The sequence below is a fragment of the Dinoponera quadriceps genome, unplaced genomic scaffold (assembly GCF_001313825.1).
Source record: "Dinoponera quadriceps isolate SergipeBrazil2010 unplaced genomic scaffold, ASM131382v1 scaffold2110, whole genome shotgun sequence".
NCBI lineage: Eukaryota > Metazoa > Arthropoda > Insecta > Hymenoptera > Formicidae > Dinoponera > Dinoponera quadriceps.
The window spans coordinates 652236-676218 of NW_014556168.1; the positions used below are offsets into that span (position 1 = coordinate 652236).

The 23983-nt window shown below is 43.8% G+C and overlaps 1 protein-coding gene across 5 annotated transcripts in view; it reads right to left on the bottom strand.

Annotated features, from left to right (window-relative positions):
- Positions 1-6: 6 nt before the first annotated feature.
- Positions 7-23983, bottom strand: part of LOC106747061 (glutamate receptor ionotropic, kainate 2) — a 136981-nt gene continuing 113004 nt past the window's right edge. The window contains exons 7-17 of one of the 5 annotated variants that reach the window (XM_014624323.1): positions 23557-23577; positions 20701-20853; positions 15531-15752; positions 13729-14020; positions 13028-13166; positions 12373-12510; positions 9757-9955; positions 8922-9153; positions 8129-8244; positions 5452-5616; positions 7-1520 (exon numbers count right to left, since the gene is read on the bottom strand). In XM_014624323.1, the coding sequence (XP_014479809.1) occupies positions 1338-1520; positions 5452-5616; positions 8129-8244; positions 8922-9153; positions 9757-9955; positions 12373-12510; positions 13028-13166; positions 13729-14020; positions 15531-15752; positions 20701-20853; positions 23557-23577 (1860 nt within the window). In that variant the 3' untranslated portion in view covers positions 7-1337. Of the gene's footprint in view, positions 3415-5451; positions 5617-8128; positions 8245-8921; positions 9154-9756; positions 9956-11499; positions 11638-12372; positions 12511-13027; positions 13167-13728; positions 14021-15530; positions 15753-20700; positions 20854-23556; positions 23578-23983 lie in introns of all 5 variants that reach the window. The other 4 variants (XM_014624319.1, XM_014624322.1, XM_014624320.1 and 1 more) reach the window with 4 other exon arrangements.

The window sequence follows — 23983 nt, forward strand, 5'->3', positions numbered from 1 at the left end:
AGGAGAAAGAAATAAAACGTGGAGGGGATTTACCTCCGCGTGTCCTCGCTTTTACGCTCGATCTTAAAATAGCGTCCGCGTACAAGCTACCGAAACGTCACGTACTCCTCAAACGCGGCGTCGGACATTTTCGTGCCGACTTGCGACACTCACTTCCGAGAGTTTCGGCTATTCCGGATTCAGAATCGCGCGGACCTTGTTTTACTTCTTCGCACGACACGGGAAGAGGAAGACTTAAAGGAACACTGCTCGGCTCACTTACGGTCCGCGTAAACGTCGATCGGACGAACAAGGATCAGCGATTAGCGTCGATTATCGGCAATCCTCGAACGAATTTGAGCATGTTGCCGGATCCTACATGCATTCGACGGATGACGTTGACGGCGCGTCTCGAGCGCGGCTTGAAAAATATAACTATCTAAATAGTTCAGGTAATTAGAATAGTGTTTGACGAATAATCAACGCTCGACTGTTTTGCCCAAATAATATCTCGTTGACCTCATGGACCCCGTCACACCAGCTAAGGGTTAAGGAAATGAATTGAAGTATGCTGAAATATATCTATCGCGCGCAATTATACACGAAACGTGGCCGAGTCACACGGTAAAACAGCGCAAACGATCTCTCGCAGCCTCGCAGCGTCTCGAGGATCAAAGGTGAAACGAGATCGTTATCTATACACAAGTCAAGTCCGCTCGATCATCACGCGGAGGCGGACGAGCGAATTCACGTGACGATTAATATCCGGTTGGAGGGCGAACAGGATTATCCTAATTACGAGACGGTACACCTCTAACGTCAATGAAAGGCCACCTAAGTTCCACGCGACTCTCTCGTTCTTCACTCGCTCGTTCTCGCACGCATCGCATCGCGGTCTAACAGATAGACGTTCGGATCTCACGAATAGCTGGATGGTGGGTTATTTGATTCGACGATCGGTGATTCGTAAAAAAAGGGCAGACGCACAGCTACGATAAGAGGTACGCTTGGAGGAAGAATTAGTCATGGAAGCTCGAGTCTGTAGCTGTGGCGGCTGAAATGAAGACAGCTAATAAGATAGTTAGATGCAGCAACGACATTACAGGTTAAATGCTGCAACTGCATTGTTCGCTGTAGCGGTCTCAGTTGGAGCAGCTAATGAATTTAGCTGCCTCTAGTTTAGCTCCTATTGCTAATTCTTTCTTCCTTCTTTTTACACACCGACCGTCAAATCGCGCTCGATGAGAAGCTTCCCCGCGGCTATTTGCGCTACCTCGTCGCGCTGCGCGATTCGAGAATTAACTCCGTGAAGAAATTCATCATTCGGCCCTCTCTCGCTCGGCTAGACGTTCCTTTGTTCACGTCAAAGGCGCTTTCCCGACGAAGTGCCTGTACTTGTTGCACGCCGCGTGTTTGCCCGAGACGATCGACAGGCTCGAATGTTGCCCCTGACACCGACAAAGCGCCTCCCCCTTTTTATTCCCGTTGCCGCAGTCCAAAGCGTATCGCAATTCGCTCGCCACTTCCGAGCACGCGGACTTCTGAAAGTTCGACGAAAAGACGATTGCGAAGTGTTCCACGTACTTGTGATCGAGTCGTGCAGCTCAAACTCCCTGCGCCGAGTCTGGACATTAATTTCTACTTCGCTTGCAAAGAGGCGGTCGAAAGTTCCGTCGACGAGAGGTAACTTTCGCCCGAAAATGTTTGAGCTGAAAGACTGCTACTTCATTTAAGCGCGCTGTTAAACACGACGATGGAAAAACGATTAAAGATGAGAGATTTTACCGCGGGGTGAAACGATTTTAGGTGTCTCAGAAAAAACCTCGGTCGAGCTTGTGCATGCAATGATAAATATAGATGAAACCAAGAAGTGCTTCGATATTTCTTTAACGTCAAGATCAGATCGTAAAATCGCGATGACCGTCGAATGATCGAATCTGTATGATCCTCTTCGGTTACGCGAATTAATTCGCATTATAATAGAGTGGCAGTGAGAGTAGACGTAAATAATGAACTCACCTCCTATGAATCCAATGACAGGAGAGAAGCAAGAAACATTGCGACACAACTAACAATGTCATACTAAACGCGCGCCCTTTCAACTTTGCTCACACAACTACGAATAATTGCAACATTTCGAAAACGCATTGTTCGTACAACAGTGACCTCGCCTCGAGAGGTATCCGTCTGTTCGCTAACTTTTCGGAATCCGCGTGCTTCTTCTGCATGAATCGGAAATATTTTACATTGTGACGAAGGGAGCATATGGATAGAAAAATGACGTTCCTCGAACGTGTGTATCGTCTTACGCGATCTAACATCGCGTGCTTTTATCGTTAAATTTTTACTTAGAAAAAATCATTTTAATTAATGGAATGTACGGCAGGTGCGGGAAAAAAATGGAGAAACACCGTGTGGCATTTCTCGAACGAATCCATTTGCTCCTCTTCGATAATCGATTATAAAGCCATCGTCGTCTCGAGAAGCGAACGGATTTCGCGCACACATACGATCGCATTTGGCTTGACAGCTACACATTATTTACAGTAAAACATTTTTTTTTTCTTCTCCTTCTTTCTTTTAACCTGGCACACTATACATTCACTATCTAGCCGGTATAAAATCGTGATTGTTCTCAAAGGTTCTCGTGTCGTACCGCAGCACTATAATTCAGTTGTGAACACTGCGGGACGTTGGTATTCGGTATTTTGATCGAGACGTTTGCGACTTCGCGAGGAGCAGGGTATCTGGCCCTTTTCTGCTGCGAGGCTTTCAAGTCTTCATTCATTAATCTAAGTTTTGATATGAGCAAATGGCAAACACGTTGACCTTTCCAATCTTTTTCTCTCTTCTTTCTTTTTATCATCACTCACATTTCGATTCGGATTATTGCACGCGTCGTAATAATTCATCGATTCTGATGAAAAATTGACAATACCGCTTCGATTCTATCGAATTTCAATAATTTATTCCCGATGAAAAAGAGAAGAGCGAAGAGCTGCTTGACTCCGATAAGGATGGTTGTTGATCGGCGCGTTCTGCGGAATATCGAATATTTTCGTATTTTTATTTCAAGCACCGACACTCGACGAGGAGGAATTTTACTATTCTTGAGCCGTCTCGTCGGAATAGTCGGGGTAGTAAGTAGTATCGATGCGTTTTAGAAAGTCTCGGGGGGTGGAGGAAAATTGGAAAGGTCAAGGCTCGTTGCTTCTCCTGTGTCCGATTAGTTTATTTGTCCCTATAATTTTACGATCTTTACACAGTGTTCGGTCACTCGTGATGGAGTTCTTCCTTAGGTCCACTGAACTCGGATCGGATACGCATTGAGGTACGGCTTGAGTTTAAGAATCTGTTTTCGTAGCGCAGCGCATACCGTCGCTAGTGCAGATCAGTAAAACCTTCGCAGATCGGTTTCCCCGACGATTTCTGCTTCTAAAACAAAACACCAAAATACCCGAGTCAGATTCGTTACATCAGTCATTGCGTAATGGTCGGGCAGCGAAGTGGATAAAATCGATATAATCATCACTCCTCGCGAAAAAGAAGAAGTAAGTGACGAACCAAAATGTAACCAGTAAATCTACCATGCTTGTGCTCTCGTTGCTTATTCAGCAATGTAAGCGTATCAGGCGATATCTATCATTAGTTATTGCAACTTTTACGTGTGTACGGAGTAAAATTATTCCTAGTTACACAGTAATAATAGTAGTACAAAATTTTGTGTTTGATTTAACATATTTCACGTATCCAAAATGGTCCACACAAATGTTTGTATTAATTTAATACAAGGTGAATATGTTGAAAGATAACAAATATTATGTCAAAAATTAGCACAAAATTAACATCCATAATATATAGTGTATTAATTGTGACATTATAAGTATAAGGTATATTATTTTAACACTTACACATGTTGAATGCCGATTCAACGCAAAATATTGAAATAACATAAACACAATATATTAAGTTAACACACGGGCATGTTGAAAATTTTAACAAGAGCCGATTTTAACATGGGTGCACAATTTTTTTACTGTATATTATCTAACGACGAATTTCAAGTGGTATTCATTTCGTAGTAGACATTTCGTAATTACGATCGGACGGAGTCTTACGCGCTGCGCTTCGCAGAAGTTCAAGTCGGGGATTTATTTCGAAACAACCGTACTTATTCATTGCAGAGAACATCGCCCTCTACGAGATCGATCTAAGCCGATTTGAATTTTTGGAGGGATTCGTGCTGAATTCCGTCCGAAGTGGCACGATTGAAAAAGAGGTACAATGATACCGGCGTTCGTCAACTCACAGACCCGTTTGCTTTTGAGTACGCGCGATCTGCGCAAAGCTGCACATTCGTATCTCTGGACGAGCCCTCTTCAAATAGTTGCATGTTTGCTTACCCCTCGAATGTATGCAAACTGCGGCTCGAATGCATATCGTAGACCGCGCGCAACTGTGCGAGAGGCTTTCCGCCATGCACGCTAATCTCATTTTTCTCTTTCGCGAACCCGACTCGAAATTTTTTCATTAAGTTGTCGCTGGCTGCGTTTTCACGGGGTCTTTCCAGTAATTACAACACTGTCGTGAACGCAACATCCCCCTCACTCTCTCTCGTTCGGGAGCGTTCGTGAGTGCTGCATCAACACACCATGGAATTGGAATAACTGATGTCACTCTCTGACGTGGGAGGAAAATATAACGGAATATAAGATCGTGTTGTACAAAGCTTTCAGAATGAAAATTTACCGAGGCTGCGAGATCTCTACAGAGATTCACACCCTTAAGCGCATATTTCAGATATTTGGACCGAAGGGTATTTAATTAGTGTAAAATGTAACATCCAATTTCCAAACTAAAGAGTTAGCTTCTAAATATTTGTATTCTCTTCCATCTTTCTTGATTTCCAAGAGTGTCACGTAACGACGTAACTAGACGTCAAATGTGAGGTAGAACAGAATTTCCTCCGACACGTTCTAATTATATGAACAAGAGATCCCCGCCATGTATTTTAGAAAATCTTTTGAGATCAGATTTCAATGCATGAGGTAGAATCAGGCGGTAGCGAAGGTAATCCTTTTACTTTGTGAACATCGCTAATTAATCCCAGGAAATCGATTTCCGCCGGTCCTCCTCAATGAAAATCCGTATGAGATCATTCGGAATTCACGAGCACGTAGGAGGCGTTTTGCGTTCTCGACCGGTCCGACTAACGACGATATTCGCGCGCAACGAGACAAACGACGCGCGGCGGAAAAGTGAGAGAAGCATGCGCGATCAGACCCGAGTGATTCTGCACCGAGACCATTAGAGAGGAACTCCACCAGCGTGCGGGCATCAACTGATGTACTCGCGCGGCATGTCGGGATAGATCGCGTCGGGGTCGAGCCGCGTGCCGAACCCCGGCGCGATTCCCGCCGAGGAGGAGGTGGTGCTGGTGGTCACCGCGCCTTCCTCCGCGTGCTATTTCACGTCACTCACCCGTTCCTCGATCGCGACCTTCCGGCTCTTCCACACGAACTCGCAGACCGCGATCACGCAGGCGACGCCCATCCCGCCCATAAGCACCACGAAGACGCCGCCGACGTTCGCCAGGCCGAGCTCGTTCGCCGCCGAGCTGCTCTTCGACGTGTCGTCCTGATGGCGAGAAACATCGATTAGCCTGTGGTGCATTAACGCGAGGGCGGTTACGCCGAATATGGCGCCCGGGGAAGCCTGGCGGTTTTCGCCCCGTTCATTATTGAGGCGGCGCGCAGGAGGCTGCACGTCGTCGATAATATCGTCGAAAATTCGATCGCACGAGCCCTCTCGGGCTGATGGATTAAAGCATCGAGGGCCGGACGCTGGTCCATTGATCGTTAAATTGTCCGGAGCACGCTACTTTCACGGCGCCGATTCCTTTTATCGACGCAGGGGCCTGTAATTTTTAAGCCCTCTCTCGAAAATATAGCCTTTGGAAGCTGCTCTTTTACGTTGCGTAAAATAAGGAATTCCCTCGGCAGGGAGTCTCTCTCTTTCTCTCTTTACGCGTCGAAATTTATCCCACCGACTTTTTAGCTAGAGGGATATAATTTACTATCATTGTGCTCTTGATTAAAAATGTGTACGTTTAACCCTCCGTCGGCAAAGAGGAGCATTGGAGGTTCAACCAGTCCTTTAATTGTGAATTCTAGAATAATAGGTATATGACGATGTTCGGTAATTTATCGTACAAAAATTTAGTTACAGTGACATGATATTGATGATTGTGCGTGTAAGGACGTTAATATATATAATAAATTTGTCTGTCTTGCATAATTTTTTTGTCACTGATTTTAATAATAAATATATCAAGATTTTTTTTTCCTGCAAAACAAATTTACTGAAAGAAGATGAAAGGAAAAGAAGGGAAATTGGTACAAATCTCCCTCCCTTTTGATTGCCTCTTTAAGTAGAATACAATTTGACGATTATGAATTAATAATCCAAGAATGAAAACGTAACTGCGCCGTTTGAATTTTTCGTCGGAAAATCATTACTTGCGGCTTATGTAAGTTGCACGAATATAGCGTTACATTTTTCGCGTACACCTCGGCTAGCGGCCGTTAGGGAACACAACAAGTTAATTCCTCTCGCATAACAGCAATCGTCCGTCTATGCTCGTCCGTCAAACGGCGGCGAGTTCCTTCGCGATGATGCAGCCGACGAATTATCGGGAGAATTTATCAGCGCAGCTGCGCGAGAAATAGCAGCGCGTGCAGTGATCGCGAGCTCGGCGAAGCCTCGATTTCACGAATTCGCGAAATAGTCTCTCCCGCGTGCCGTCTCAACCCCCGAGCGTCTCCGGCGGACGAGAAGGGTTGCCTGGAGTCTAGTGCAAGAATTTCGAGCGCGCACTTCTTGACTGCGCTACGGCGCCAGAATACTCTCTAGTGAGAAAAGTAAGGGAAGCGACGATGGGCTAAAAGCGATTTTACACGGTCCCCTTCCAACAGTCGTCCCATAAAGTGATGATGATGAGGGAAAGACAAATAATAGTCAGTTAAAGCGACGAGACGAGTGAAAGGTTCCGTTAGTTCAATTTCAGAGAGAACCGATGAAGGCTATCCTTACTGAATGATTTCGTCCAGCAGTGATAACATATTCACTGCAGATCCGAGTGTGTGGTGAGGTTGTAAAATATATGTACATTTATGTGATTTGATTTTCTATATAAAAGTCACACGCTTTCGGAAGTAAAATAATTCATACATTTAAATGTAATTTAACATATTTCACCGTGTATAGTACGATACATATAATAGTAAAAAGTGTATAGAAATGAAGGAATATGTATTTTCAATTAATGTAAATGTGTAAAAAAACAAATAACTTTACACATTTAGGTCCTTTTACACATGTATTTATGAAAAAATGTGTATTAGTTTAGGTAGAACATTTTTAGTGTTTTCCGGTGAAAAGTCCAATAAAGTTTCTATTTAATTTTTATACATTTAATTTTTATTGTTCTTTGTAATTAAAAAACACTGGACTTTCCAGATAATTATAATTATACAAATAATATAAATTTGCAACCCGCCAAATTTATTATAGAAGTATATATTTGCAAACGAGATATATTTTATGCTTAAAATTCACTACGTTCATGATTAACCGATGATATATATTTTTTATTAGAAAAAATAATAGAGGATAAAGAAATATTGAATCTTTATACGTAAATTACACGTTTTTAGATGTAATTTAATAATGATTAAACTTAAACATGTAAATGTATGTATTTAACTGCGTAAAATAATGCAGATGCAACGTGCAGCAAAATGACATGCGTGAAAATGCATGAAAGGTAACTGCACGATTTTACACGCGTAAGTAAAAATTATACACTTGGATTTGCAATGTTGACGTGTTACGATCGTTTTTGCGCGAATACATTGCAACTGTTGGCTTTATTCATAATTTTAAATTACAATGGAATATTTTTTAGTTTGAGTAATTTCTCCTTCCGGGGATAACTACCAAGTTAAGATTTAATGATTTTTTACCTGTGTGGCGTCGTTTCTTTTTATCGCTTCGATTTTTCCGGGAATCTTTATTACGTGCGGGACTCGTGTTTTCCGGGGTCAGAAATAAACCGTGTAAGTACGCTTTAAGGTACGTGTTTGCTCACCCTGCAAGAGCCGCCGCCTCGCTTCTCCTTCCACCAGCGCGTCTTCAGCATGTGAAGCTTCCCTTCCTCCTGAAGCTTCAGGATGGCCCCGCTTATGGCCGTTCTGTACGGCGAGTCTGAAGTTCCAAGGTCGTTTTGAGGAACTCGTCCCGCTGCTTTTATCGCCTCGTAGCCCCCCCCCCTCCCCGTACTTTCGCGAAACTTTGAGAAGTACCGTTGCGGCAATCGTTCCCTCGCGCCAACGTTTCGCCGGCAATTTTGCGCGATCGCTTCCTCCGGCGCGCGGAGGGCACTTCTATCGACCGGGGCACGTTCGCGCGCAGATCAGCAGGACGAGACCGGCAACGCGGCCGCGATATTCCATTCGATCTCCCGGGATAAGCTGACTAACATGCCCTCGCTCCGCGCGCAGAAGGGAATTCGCCGAGGGAACGACTCGCATTTCCTTTCCATCACTTCCATTTACACGGGGAAGAAACTTCAATTAAACGTGAAATTTACTCACACATACAGGAGCGAAAAAGCAAGTGACGCGAAACGACGTGTTTCTTCCGCAAAATCGAAGCGTTCATTCGATCCCAAATTTACACGAGAAGAATTTTCTACTTCGAATTATATCTCACACGGCTTCACGTCGTCAGATTCTATCCTATTCGTTTCATAAAGTCGCGGATGAAGCAACGACTATCTTCGTCTTTATTATCCGGCGTTAACGCGAAATTCTTACGGTCTGTAAATTCTCTTTCTATTTATCGCGCGCACACGCTTATAAAGCGTTTCCATTAGGACTTACTTGGCGGCATGGCTATTCCGTATCCCTTGGAATCCAAGAGACCGCCGACTTGAGTGAGGTCGCAGTTCCTCTCGATTACGTATTCGATGGAGGTGGATTCCATCAGGAATGCGTAACTGCCTTTACCCTTGATCACTCGATCCACGCCCTCGACGTTACTCGATGTAAATACCGTCGGTTTCGCTGAATCCATGAAGGACCACATGCGTTGGTACGTCGAGAAATTGGAATCCTAGATCACGCCGGGAATTTCGTGGTTGAGTACGCGTGCCGCTAAACGATGGAACGTCAGTGGAAATCGGTTAACCCCGAAGTAGGCATGCCTTACTTCGGGGAAGCATCGCATCTCGTTTACGTCCCTAATTGCACGCGTCAACGCTCTCGAATTAATAGCGGAATATTGTCGGTCGCGGTTCCGCTGTTACTCCGATCGGATTCTTAGCTCGCCGCGACTTCATTGTGTCGGGGATAATAATACAGAAAGCCAGCGCGAAATTCTCGAGAAATTACTCTACGGTCTTTCGATTAGAAATTTCCCGCGTGCCTCTCGCGCCCCTGTTGCGTGATATTCTTCCATAACTCGACGACGTCATGTATGCCCTATCATTCCCCGGATCGAGAATTGCACGATTTTTGCCTTACATTAAAGTAGAAAGCATTACAACTAGAATTACGTAATTGGCGTTTTTTGAATTTAACATTCCTACCAGGTGTCTTAGCTAAAAGTCGTCAACTCTTGATCCGCGGACAATCATAAGACGTACACATACACACACACACACACACGTGGCGCGGAAGATACGACGACATTTGCGAACATTGCGTGAATTCTCACCCTGAAGAAGGCCGCCGTGCTCCCGCCTTTGAGAGCACCGTACTTGATCTTCGTCTGCTTGGCGAGATCTTCGGCGCTCTCGATCGGGGAATCCATCCTCTCGACGGTGAGGAAAGCCGCCAGATTAGCCGTATACGAGGAGATCATGATCAAGGTGAAGAACCACCACATACCCGCGACCATGCGTGTCGACACGGCCCTGCGACAAGCGTACCGAAGGCTGCAGACCGGTTTACTATTAGCGCTCGCGCACGCTAGCTAAAATCCGTCTGAGTTTCGCGAAATAGTTCTTCGTACTAGCCTTCTCTCGTTAGCAGAATAAAGTGTCGAAAATGTGAAAAAAGTATCAATAGCACCTGCCGCGCGCGCGTTGCCGGAACTTTCCGAGAATAACTTCGTTTCCTTCGGGGCTAATGGAGCGTGCGGAAGTTCGCTTTATGTAACGAGCGGATATAACCGGTCTCGCAGTTAAATGATTCGCGTTCGCTATTAAACGGCAAATACGGGGATTGCCGGGCGGAACGGACGTATGTATGTGTGTACACGCGTGCGCGAGCGAATTATTTTACACGTGAAAATTGGTGCGCATAATACATAAATACGATTATATCGTGTATATGGAATTGTTGGAAACTACTTGCGTAACGGCATTCCAAGCTAGTAGCGCATGCTGCGCGCGCGATCTCGTGCATTTCGATAACGAGAAACGAGAGTGATAAGGGCGAGAAGCACTCCGATTAATTTTACCGTCTTCGCATACAGGGTGTCCGATAATTTCCCCCGTGATGTGCAGGAAGAGCGAACGGAAATGTCGTGTCGCCAAATTCGCAATATAGTTCATGAAAAATTAACCAATTAATCTGCATGTGAGTTGACATATGAGTTAGTGGGAAGCGGTAGGTCGGAATCTGTACGAAGAGAAATGGCTTACTTCTGAAGATCTCCTAGCATCAACCGATTTCTAGAGGCGGAGTAACGCTTAATTAACTATTGCGAATTTTGCAGAATGGCACGTAACTTTTCTATTCAGTTGAATTTATTCTAACTGCACACAGTCGTTTCGTCAAAACTTTTCGGGCACCCTGTATGCACGTATATATCCACAGCGCACCGGAAAAGCGTCAGGGTGTGTATTCTTCAACGGCTTTTTCAGAAATCGAACGTTTGCTCCGGGAGCTTTTACGTCTCGTACGCGAAATAACTCCTGTTCATTGAATATCAAATTAATTCCCTATTAAAGGGGAGAGAGAGAGTGTACCTCGAATTAATTAGAAAGTTAAAGTTTTGTTACTCCGTTACGCCCGTTGCGCGGCTTAATTCGCCATAACCCTTTAATTAAGTAGCTCCTTAATTAAGCCATCGATTAAATTTTCATTAGGGAAGAGTCGACACCGAGACCCGTTAAAGAATACATTTCTACTATTCCTCGCGTTTCTCCGGCGCGACCCCGGCGTAGAATCGGCTTGCAGCAAGTCTACGATATAGCACAGGCCAGTTTGTCGTTAGGTCGTTAGAGAGCCGTTTCGTTCTTACTTTTTTCTCTGTCTCCTTTCATTTCTCTCTTTTTTTCCCCCTTGTCTTTTCTCTCTATTCGTTCCGCGTAATCTAAATTCAAGAGGGCGCCGCTCCGTGATCCCGCGATTCTTTAAACTATCGTCGGCGCGTCTCGACGAGGGGCGATAATCGATTCTACGTCGTGTGTTCCGCACGTGTTATTCGTGCTTCCTCCGGTATATAACTTACTTCGGCGCTATATCGGAGCCTTGCTGCATGAGCGAGCCTATGGTGAACCAGAGCGAGTTCAGCAGGGTGAACTCGTTCTCGAGGACCTCGGACTGCCCGTTGCACGGATGGGGGTTCTCCCACTCGTAGGGGCTGAACCTGCGGACACGTGAAAGAGGGGGAAGAGCCGAGATTAGATTTCAGTGCGTGGTACTACGCGCGGATAGCCTGACAGAATCCCACCCTGAAGACGCGCGAAGATGCATCGAGCGATTCCCATTCGGCTGGTTATCCGCCGATGAGAAAATCGATACGCAGAATGTTTCGTGTTCATTGGTAGCCGTGACTGAACGAAAGAATTACACTGCAAGTGTGCGATTTTTACACGCAGAAACGTCTGAATTAGACTGAAGCTCCTTTTATGTTTTTCTTGCCGTTTTAGCTTACATCATTTAAAACGTTTCGTTATGTTAAATTAACGTCACGTTAAATGACGTGATTTATTTAAAACGGCAAGAGATGCGTAAGAAAAACCTCTGCTAAAATAGCGCGTTTGGATTTGCAAATTTACTCGCTCGAATTATCCTTTCGTTGTTTCCTCTGTTGCATCGCTCGACTGTGTATAAAGTTCAATATTAGTTGGTTAGAATAAAAGAATCATTTATCGAGTTACGTCTTTCCTTGATTTTAATTGTAGGGATCTCTATCAGGCTCTGTGCTTCTTATCGGCCGATTACTATCGCCATCCATGCAATGAAAACAGCAACGACGCTTTGACTTCGCCAAGGGATAATTTTGTGCAAGGGATAATGGTTTTTTTTTTTTCCTATTTAAATTCAATATGCGACGAGCACCACATATATTGCGATTATCTCGATGCATGAGAGAGCTTACTTGGGCAGAATGTCACAACCCTGCCGCATTAGGGAGCCAATGGTGAACCACAAGCAGTTAAGGAGCTTGAAGCGATTCTCCAGCCGGTCCGGATTTTTGTTGCACGGATGCGGGTTGTACCATTCGTACGGTGTGAATCTAAACTCAACGGTTTCAGATGCACTTTGACCCAACGGTTATCTCAAAGATATCTCGTCTCGTTTTATTAAAAGAAAGTAAAGATTTCCTTGAAAACTTTGTGCTATCGGTTCTGCGCGCTTCACTTAACACGGAGATCATTCGTTGTATGTTGTAATTGCTTGAAAGGAAAGTTTATGCTCTCAAAAGTAATTTTCACAGGGAGCATTCGATATAAAAAATACAAGATGACAGAAAGATTAATGTTCTTCTGGTCGCGAAAGAAATCGCGGTGGAGAAGTTCTCGCGAGTTTCCAATTGGATCTACTCGGGGCAGAAGTTAGGGCTACGATATCGGCACTATAAACGTTAAACGAAAGTGTGAAATAAATAAATGCAAAATACTCGCGGGAATAGGAATTGGGTTCCTATTTAATTAATTGAATTCGTCGGTGCGTCGATTGAACGGGCGATCGAATTTCCAGGATAACGTCACGGCGGCATTTTTGTCGGGAGAATTTAAAGTGGTTTTACTTGCCTGGCTAGTATAAAGAGAAGCACGGAGACCCCGAGATAAGCCGTCGCCATGTAGATCCATACGTCGAGGCTGAGAGGGCTGAGGAACGAGAACAAATTCGGTGGTTGCTTTATGGGCTTGCGGTAAAGTATGCTGATCCCTGGAAATTCAAAATTCTCGCTTTATGCTGAGCCACGGAGAGCGGGCTACGCAGAATGCATTGATGTGTGGACACAGAGGGGCCGGTATAATTATTCGCGAGATTTATTCCGGTCTTCGTTACGGCCACCTATGGCTTTACGGACGTACATAATAGCCCCGCTAAATCGCGTGCGCCAGAAATTGTTTCAGAGACACGCGCGCCGACGAAGACTCTATGCGGATACTCGGGATTTAATTTATCATTGTTTTAACGATGGCCATAATATGCCCATTTACAGCGACACTGATTCCTCGCAACGATTATCGTCGGCGATCACTCGCTATTTTCACTACGAAACGAAAGATAACGTAATTCTTTTACGCTTTTATGATAATATATTCGCGTGTGCTCTTCCGCCTTTTCGTGCCTAATGCCAAGATTAAAAGACTTATCGCGTGTGCGGCTATGAAAAGGAAAAACAAAATTAAGGTATTACACCGCGCCGTTTCGAGCTATCCGCGTTGGATCTCTTTTTTACAGCCCTCTTCGTAACGTGTTTATGGAAATCGCGCGAGCTTACCTAAAGGCATGAACGGCATCGTGAAGTCGACAACCTGTTCCCGGTCGTATGTGATGGTGAGATCGGCGATCGCGAGATCGGCCTTCTGATCGAGCAGCTCCTTCATCATCCCGTCCCATTCCTTCGTCTGCTTGTTGAACGAGCCGTAACGTCCGTCCGGCACAAGCCGGAACGTATAATTGAATCCAAGCAGCCGCGATATCTCGTAAATCAAGTCGACGCTGTAGCCTTCGAATTGCGCGTTTCCGGTGAGCTTCTCGCTCGAGTCCTTCCGCATACAGTACGGCGCGCTCTGCCGAGGAGGTAATGATCCACCGTCAATAGCCGCATATACGTCCGCGCGTGTCTATCGGCCCGGCTCATCGTCGATAGCTCACGATAGCATCGACTCGCGAGTCAGCCAAGTGAAGTTACGATATCTGCGGAAGTAATCTTGACGGCTCTCATATGAGCATCAAGATCGGACGTCTTAGTATATTGAACGGGAGGACTGCGCTCTTCAATACTGCCTTTTTGTAGCGCTCACCCTTATAAGGACCGAACGTATCGGATGGTACTACCACAATATCATGGTTTTTTTCCTGAAATTCGACGCCTGCCCTAAAGCGGAATCTCGCGAGAAATCCTTCAGTCCGGAAGAATAACCGAGAGCTAGTGTTTCTTAGCATATTATTGAACTTGTTCATAAAAACAGATGCGATTGTCAGAATTCGGGATTCAGCTTGTAAGTTTCACCAGGCACCGTGTGATACGTTCTTATTCGACGATAGAAGTTCATTTTATTCGACCGCACGACTGATCGAAGGTACGTTAAGGCGTCGAAGTTTTTACGAGAAGGACGCTTCTTATCGCGCGGGGCTTCGCCGCGGGGAACTTGTCGGTCGTCCCTTTCTCGGCCGAGTTTCAAGGCAGTTAATACATTAGCGAGTACATTACTTGTCACCGCAATTAGCGCGGGAATAAGTAATGCGAGTCGAGCGCGCTGTGAAAACTTCAATTAAGTCGCGAGTATCCGGCGCGTTTCCAGCCTTCTCGTCTTCTTTCCTCTCTGGGAAAAAGGGAGCGGAAAGCTAACGAGCGCGCAGGCTTTGCTAATGGGCGGAAAGAAATTTTCCGCCCCGCTGTGACGGCCGCCTAATGCGGCGTTGTCCCTGTTTTGTTCGCGCTTCGAATAAAGCGACGATTTTCAAGGCTCACCACGGCTGTCAGGTGCGATTTTTGCTAACGTCGGCCGTCTTCGATGACGCGAAAAACGGTTTATCCGTGCTTTGAAGTACGGTGAGGCGCCGAACAAAACTTGATAAATCGGTACGTCAAGTGGCGTGATCCTTTCTCACGTGAATAATTTCTTGAAACACTTCGCGTGCATCATGTGAAATTATTTTAATGTATTTCAGCACTATCTTTTAAACAGTTGTAAGACGAGGAAGAACTTGAGCGTTTGCTGGAGCGCATTCTTGGATTAAATTAATCTATTAAATAATGCCGATGCATTGTTCTAATTTCTTAAAACAAAGAGAAAACTAAAGAATTGATGTGTGTAAAAAACGTATGAAAGAAACTGTCAAATATCGTATGTCGCACGAATTATTAATTACTTCGCACGAATCGAAAAGTGCACGATCTTTTACGACATTTTGAAAATTACAGATTTAATCTCTCATGCTTGAAGATGAAAGCATGATCCGATGTGTTCCGATTATTCCTATGTTTGCGCGGAAGGACGGAGTTTCTTCGTAAATTTCCTTGTAAATCGAACGTCGTTTAGAGAGAAAAACGCGCGTTTTGAGAATGTCACTCACCAGTATGGTCGTCACGATGAAAGTTTTATTCTGCAAGTTTTCAACTATCTGAGTGTAAACGTCGCCGTAGCTCCTTGTAAAGTTGATACCCTTGGTACTATTCCAGGTGCCTATTTTCTTCAAGCCTTCTTTGCTATTCAGCTCGATGATGTCTAGCATAAAGTCGGAACGAAAACCTTGGTGGTCGAACTTGATGATACCCGTGAGTCCTGTCATCTCCACCTGAAACGAGAAAATATTTAAAAAATACTAAGTATAAAGTTAAAAAGTACCAAGTATCGATGCTATAATTTATAAATATTAATACTTAATATATATATATAATTAATAATATATATATAATAATAATATATAATTTATAAATATTAATACTTAATAATATATTAAATTATCGATATATATTAAAGTACCGATAAGAAATGTATATCTAAATCTTTTCGTTATTGTGTAACTGTTAGTTACAGACATAAAAAAGTTTCCTCGATTATAAATATTATTTAGCGTTTGGCTCTTTTTTGTTTTTCATTTCTATTATACATATATATATGTGGAAATAATGAATTCTTGATATTACGTTATATTACGCTTTAGACATATAATATTAAAATTTTTTGTTTTCCGAATTATATTATTTATACGTATTATATACATAAATACTGAAATATCCAGTTCGCTGCCTAACGCTCGAATAATCGATTATTGTAATAACCGTTGTTATTAATAATAACTATTAAGTTTTATATGCGGTATGGTAGCGCGAGTACGTTGTTTTGTTTAGTGTTCGATTTTGCGATACACTTGATTATCGAAGCAAAATTTACAAATAAATCCCGCAATGTAAATTTTTCTTGTTTAGCGTATGCGATACGTTGCATCTTATCTTGCAGTGCTTTCACATATACGCTTTGGCGATTTCTCGAACGAGGGAACTTTAAAAATCACCGATGTAGACTCGAGCACGCCGCGAGGAGAGATTCACGATGAATTTATTACGTATACGCCAAGGGTTTGCTTAAATGTTCGCCGCCTGTAAAACCGGTAAAGCGTTACAGTTCACAGCTATATCAGAGAACGCGGAAGGCGCATTTAGACGCGACAGAACGTTTTGAGACAGAAATTTCGCAATATTCGTAAAATGATTCGCGAGCAATTACGCCCGGCATGATAACCGATTTCCGTCTCTCTCCCTCGCGCTGTACATTCGCAAAACGACGCTGTGTAATTGCGGATGAAATTCCCGGTGACTGCTTGTAATTACCGGTTCATGAATATCGCGAAATTAAACTCGCTGCTGACACGCGAAATTAATACAGGCGCTATCGTTACCGACGACTCGTGGCGTTCCCCGGGAAAGAACGTCTCGGTTGAAGATTATCGCGCTATTCGAGAGACACGTTAATGCACCGCACCAATGGATCATACGGGGGAGGGAAAAAGCTGTCAGCGCCACACGTTGGGCGAGAGCTTCTCCACGTTTGAGAAATTAGCGGGAGAATTGAAGAATCGCGCGGTCATAACGAATTTCAGGCACGTCTCGCTAGTCGTCGTCGCAGATAATTACTCTATATTTCTAGCGAATTCAGCGAGTTAACGGGGAAAAGTCTCGGTTGCAGCGGCTTGTTTTATCAAGCGAAAATGATATTGTCGCCAGTGCGAAATTATTCGGCGCAAATCGCAGAAAACTAGTCGCACGTATTTCCCTACGGTATTCTCGCCTCTCTCGTAATCCGCGAAAGGCCATACGTCCACACGCATTAAAGACCTCTGCCGTTCGGAGATTCGGCGGGGGGGGGGGATACATCGTAACAAATAAGGTCTTACCCTCGAGGAAGGACGACACTAAGCCGAGAGCTTTACCGATGACTCGAAAACGAGATTTTCACGATTTTCAGAGGAGGATGTTCCGTGAAGATCGGAGAGATACCGCGCGACGCTTGCAATTCGGAACAGTCGCGCGCGTCACACGGAGCCGCGTAACGAGATCCTCGAAATTACACGCGCGTGTCTGCTTCCATCGGCGCTTTTTGCCGATCCTCGTCGGCCACGGTGAACGACAGGTTCCGCTCGTTCGTGACGTATAACGCAGTCAGGCACATGTATGAGAGCTGCCTCTGCGCGGAACGTATCTTCCGGTGCTTGTCAATCCCGACACGGCGACGCGCGGATGACGAGACACGTTTCCATATCCTGCGTGTAACGCATATTTATATGCGCTCGCGTATCGCGCCGACGTGTTACCTTCACGCGTTATCCTTCGATCTCTGGGGGTTGAACATATACTGATGGGGAACCATTCAACAATTATGTCACGCGAAATTTTGATATTTTTTACTCCCTCTCCCCTCAAAACCAAAATTATCCTTTTTATCGCTCGTGCAAAGTTGTCTAAACACGGACGCGTTCAATTGGGGAACAGAATCTGCGTCGGAATTATAAGGTACGAAGACACTCGTTTTAACCGAAAACTTGTTTCGCTATCGCCTGCGGAATCGACGATTCGTACACGGAGATACGTCGGGTACACGCTGCGGTCTAGGTGCGCATCTTTGCATCAGGATGCAGCGGAGTAAAACCACGAGCGACAATTTGTCAACGTGCGCGACAGCTTCGTTTAAACTGGGGTAACTTTCTATTGTTCCGCGAGAACAATCGCGCGAATCGCGGAGAGTCAATGCGTCTGGGCTTCGCATGATTTCCTGCACCGTACGCCACCCTACCATCGTCTATTTATCAATTTCTTTTTGCTTTATCTCCCCGTACATTTGCGCGCGTGTTGCGTTCATCTTGTTTTTCCTGTTAGAAAATCGCCTCAAGAATACAGAAACCGCAATAGGATCGTTTTGACTGTTTAATCAGCGGACAAATCGCATGGAAACAATATTCGTTTGTTGCATCAGTAACAATGGTAAACTTAGTGCACAAGAGAATAAATTTAAAGATGAAAGTATTAATTTTTATATCGTCTTAATTTTTACATTTACTTTTCTGCCATGTAACAATTGCAAATATCCGCAATGTTTAAATTTTGTCTTCATGTATAATAATACTTTCATAATTACATATTATATCCGTTAATAACAGAACATTGACGCTTAAAAATATTATCAAGTCTAAGCTAAGCTTCTTTATTTTCCGCTTGAATGTCCACTTCGATTGGAAGACGACCGATATCAATGATCGGGGGGGAATCCACTGTCGCCAATTAATCCTGACGTCGCATAATAATAACTTCACGCGTATATGCAGCGCGGGAGTCTCAGTTTTATAACGGTTTTTGTTTCAAGTCGCTACGATACCTAGAAGCGAAGTTATCGAGGAAAATATCGAGCCGCGCGTTTTTACACTACCCTAACGCGTGGACCTACCCTAACGCGTGGACCTACCCTAACTCGAATTCCTCGCCGTAACCCATTGAGCCAGCGAGGCCTTATCTCCCCACTACCGCGCGTACCCCCACCCCTCAAGGCTGCTCGGAGCACGTGCGCGGTCATTCACTCGTGCCGTAGGAAGTAAACAAACATGTCGAACACGCTCTCGCTCGTCAATTGATCGTCGATCTCGCTCACTCACGTGTAGCGGCCTGCGCGTCTGGCACGCCGAAACTTTAAAAAGCTGTAACTCGCGAACGAATTGACGTAGACGCATAAAACAAAAGACAGTTTTCTTGTCTGACGATTCCGCGCGCGTTTATGCTGCTCTTTTACCACCGAAGATAACCAGACGTTGCGACAGAATTCGGCAGAGGTATTGCTTAAATGCATCGTCTCATCCGCGACATTCTTTCCTTCGTGCGTTCCTTCATAACGGTAACGAGATCGATGTTTAATGAATATTTTTCACCGTGTTGATGTTAACAAACATGATGATATATTGATTCAACCCGTCAAACGCTAATGAAATCTTTACATAATTCATAAACATGGTAAATATAAATGTGATAAATATGCTAAACTATGTTTAATTAGTAATCATCATGGCTTGTGATCAATATTTAATGTTGAATATCCGGGAAATTTTGGGGTCATCGTTAGATCCAATCACGTTTCGTGAATAAAAATACGCAAAAAGAGAAAATATGTCTATAATTTTAAACAAATAACAAATATAGTTATTATTCGTGCGCATAGCAAGACTCGTGATATTTGTTATTGAGGGATGCGCGGTTTAGGCGGGAGAGCAAGCGAGTGAGAGAGGATTAAGCATATCGTTATAATGGTTTATTACGTTGTCGGAACGATCGATCAGCGCCCCATAATTCTGCGGAATTAATTTCTGCCTAACATATTCGCGATATCCGGCCTCTGCGTTGTATCGCGTTCGTCGAGAATGCGGTAATCACCAGCGGAAGATGCCTGCCAATAATACGCAAACATCATCTCTAATATTACTCCGCGAAACGGCGCGTGTTTCACACGAGCGGGGCTGAGTCGAGATACTTTTCGACGGCTTCGCGAAGCCGTGTCCGTTCATTACGTGATCCCAAATTCGCCGATCCGATGTTATTAGCTATCTCCGAATCCATCTGTTAACTAGGCACGATAAGCTGCAAGGCTGTCCGTATCGCTTACATTACTGCTGCATTTAGTGCTACATGTGGTAGGTCGATTTTGCGCATGATTTATCTCGTACGGGAATCACATGTAATGAGAGCACGGAATGAGAATTAGATCGTGCGTATTAGCTCGGCTAATGCGCTGAAAATATAGAGTTTCTGTAGAAGTGCAGATTTTTCGACGAACATGAGAGAATCGTCGCGTATAACCGTGAAAAGAGGGATTTTTTCCAAAAATCTTTTAGTTCATATCGTCTCATAAATTCTCTTTCTCATAAACTTTCAGTATTGTGTCGCAAGTTATCCGGCACGATATTAAACAATTTATAAAATCACGTCAGATTATTTGATTTTCGTAAACTCGTTCGAACTTGCGCCTCTGCTATTGTTCATCACGAATGAGTACGTTGACTTTGACAAGTCTATAGTTATTTCTATATAGCGTTTTTCCGTCTTATCTCGCGACTCTTGCTCCGAGTTCCCCTATTATTTTACTTATAATAATAACGAAACTGTAAGATTCGAAGGTGGGCGTACATCTCACATTCCAACATACATACATATAATATCCTCTCACTTGAAACTATCCCGCTGATTGTTCTAATCAATGGTACTTACGATCTTCATGTAGTTAATGAGCGAATATCCATGAGGCCAAGTGTCAGTTGACTCGCAGGATAACGGCTTGATATCAATTTGCTGGGACGTGTCCAGATCGTGCAGCGCCTTGGCGAAGAGATAGACCGCGTCGTACAATAGGGATGTTTCAGTCTGCGAATCGTATATAGACGACCGAAGCGTTATCGACGCATGAAACATATCCCTGTGCAAAATATTTCGCGTAAAGTAATTCGACGGAATATTTTAAGCAACGTAGGAAAAAGTGGGCCGTAGCGAAAGAGCGTTCATCCAGAAAGAAACTGTTTTGTGCAATGTGATCCGAGCCATTTTATCCGTAACACGTTTTTCCGTTATCGATATTTCCTGAGGCACGCTCTACCACGTCACTTTATATAAAACGTTCTGCACGTAACGTGTGTGTGTGTGTGTGTACCGGATATCCTACAGAAGATGATAATAAGATGGTATCTCGTATTGAATTTCGATACGGTTTCTCGTCAGCAATAATTGGATGACATTCCTCTTCGGAGCTCTTAAAGTTTTAATGTGAATTTAGCGCACCGCATTGAAATTCATTGGACCCTAAGTCGAGTTTATCCCGTGCATCTGGGCCTTTCGAATAAAACCAATCTGTGGTGCGAAGCGTAATTTTTTTCTTAATTTGACGAGCTTCTTGTAATTTACAATTTTCCGCACTCGTTATAATGAATTCAATAATTGAAGAGAAAAAAAGCGTTTGGAACGTGAAGCGTTCTAACGATCAATTTATCACGAAATAAGAGTTTCAGCACATTCTGTACGTAAAGAGAATTGCACGTGATGTCACCAGGATGCTCGAAGGAAAATCTTCGATGTAGTCGAAGTATTTCGGGCGGAATCGAAGCTCGCGGGTATCGAAATTATCAACGCGACAAAGAGCGCGAAGGTGAAATCCGAGTCTGCCATTTCGCGAGAGGAATCATATTCGGCGGCGCCGGCTCGAATTCCCGCCGATGTTCAAGAAGCGAAAGAACGAAATCTCGGCTCCTGGGAGGATTTCACGGCAAATTGGCGCCTCTGTTTCGCGACATTTATATTTCGTAACTCTCTCGCGCGGTATCCTCTCTATCTATCCATCTCTTTCTCTCTCACCCTTACTTCCCCTTCACCTCTACAGCGATATTGTCGCTGTAAAAGCGGCATCACCTTATATATCGCGTGGGTGTGTATATTCCGCCCGATATATATTCGGGGGGACAACCAATATCCTTACCGGATTTTACGAGGCCTCGTCCGTGGGAATGTATTTACGGAGGAACGAGTCAATGTATCCGATTCACGTGTTTCCCGATACGAAGGGACGCGGTAATATCCTTATGTAGAGACCGACCGAAAGTTTCGGACAAATAGAAGTTTCGTGTTCCTCCCCTAACTTTATTCATTACCCGCGCATCACGACGAGAAGTAATAAGAGGGAAAGCGATCGAGTAGTTACGTGAAAAAATTGCACGAGAGGTCTTGGGAGGGTGTCGCGCGAGACGTCTCGAATATGTGTCACCGTTATCGATAGACGTCTTTTATATTACCAGCCTGCTTTCGTGTTCAACGACAATACGGAAACCAAAGTTCGCAGTTTCACGTTTGATCGTTTGTCGGCGAATTTTATGGCTCTTTAGTTTTATATCGAATGTCCCGCCCAGCGTTCATAGAACGTACGCTTCACTGAGTTCCCTACGACTCGATTCTCTTTTCGTCATCGAGTTTTGACTAACGATCGTAAAATAAAAGTACCAATGCCCGGGACACGTACGTAAACCTGAACATGTCTTATTCTTCTTTAACCATTTAAGGCCCAATGTATTAGGTTGGTGTAACGTCGAAATTTTTTCATGCATATTGCGCTGAAGATATACTATGAATTAATACGCTTGGCGAAAGTACAAGTCAGTCCATGTTCGTATTGTATATTAAGATTATCAATTTTTTCTGAAATATCGTACGTGCATGAGGTATTAATCTTTGAATCGCAATATGAGTACCAGTGAAATGTGCAATTATTACCCGATATAAATTTAAATTTGGAAACAGTCAAGCTGCACAACGTTAACCGAGTTTATGGTGACAATACAGCTGACGAACGAACCATTCGACGTCGATTTAAAAAATTTCGTTCCGGAGATGAATCGCTTCAAAATGAACCTCGCGGTAGACCCGAAACAATTGTTGACAACGATGTTCTGAAAGCTCCGATTGAAGAAGATGAGAGGAAAAAGCATAATAGCGGATTGCCAATATATTCCAATATATTACTTTGACCGAAAAATGCGATTTTGTCTATCGTTCTCAACATTTGTTTTTTGCAATTGCCACGTAAAAGAATTCAAAGTAGACCCGGGAATCGTCGAAACTATCGTCATTCTTCTCAGCTTATCGTTTGACATCCGTGGATCGCGCGCTACTTGTAGCGCGATATATTACACGGGCGATGTAGCAATAATCGTGCAGTTTCGTGCAAGTGCAGCGATAGTCACGGTGGTGTGTCGGTTGACATTCCTGATTGAGCGCTCGCGCGTTTCGCCAATAACTCACTCGTAATGAAACAGTGAGACGTGAACCGGTTCCGCGGCCCATTGACTTCGCCAATAATGAATTACAAGGGTAAAAACGGAACCGCGCTTTACTTGCGCTTTGCCGACCGATCTGCTCACGTAACAGATTAGTTCCTGTCGCAGCGAAATTTGCACGAGCGTTCATCGTGCGTTTCCCCGCCGCGAGTCCCGCAGAAATTGGGGAATATATGGACGTGTTATATCATATTCTGGCGACCCGGCGGATAATATTCGTCCGCTTACGACGGTCGCGCATTTCACTTACCTTTATGGTGGTGAGGTTGTTCTGTTCCATGTGTGCGTGAGAGAGACACAATCGTCAATATATTTGTTAATACTATTATATATAATAAACAACAATACATTTACAAATTCACACTGAAGAAAAAAAGTACTACATTCATGTAATTATTACTCCGATAGTTCTGAGCAAATTTTTAATTCGATCAAGTAAATATTACTTGAATTTAATATATTTCACATTCAAGTAATATTTACTTAATCCAAGTAAAAATTTGTTCACAACTGTTGGAATAATTATTTACTTGAATGTAACATTCTTTTCGGTGGTGACACTGAAAATTACACGAGTCATTTAATCTCCAAAGTTTACCTAAATATATATATGTATATATAACGCTCGATATAATATAGAAAATTAAATCCAACAGAGGGATGGTCTCTTAATCACC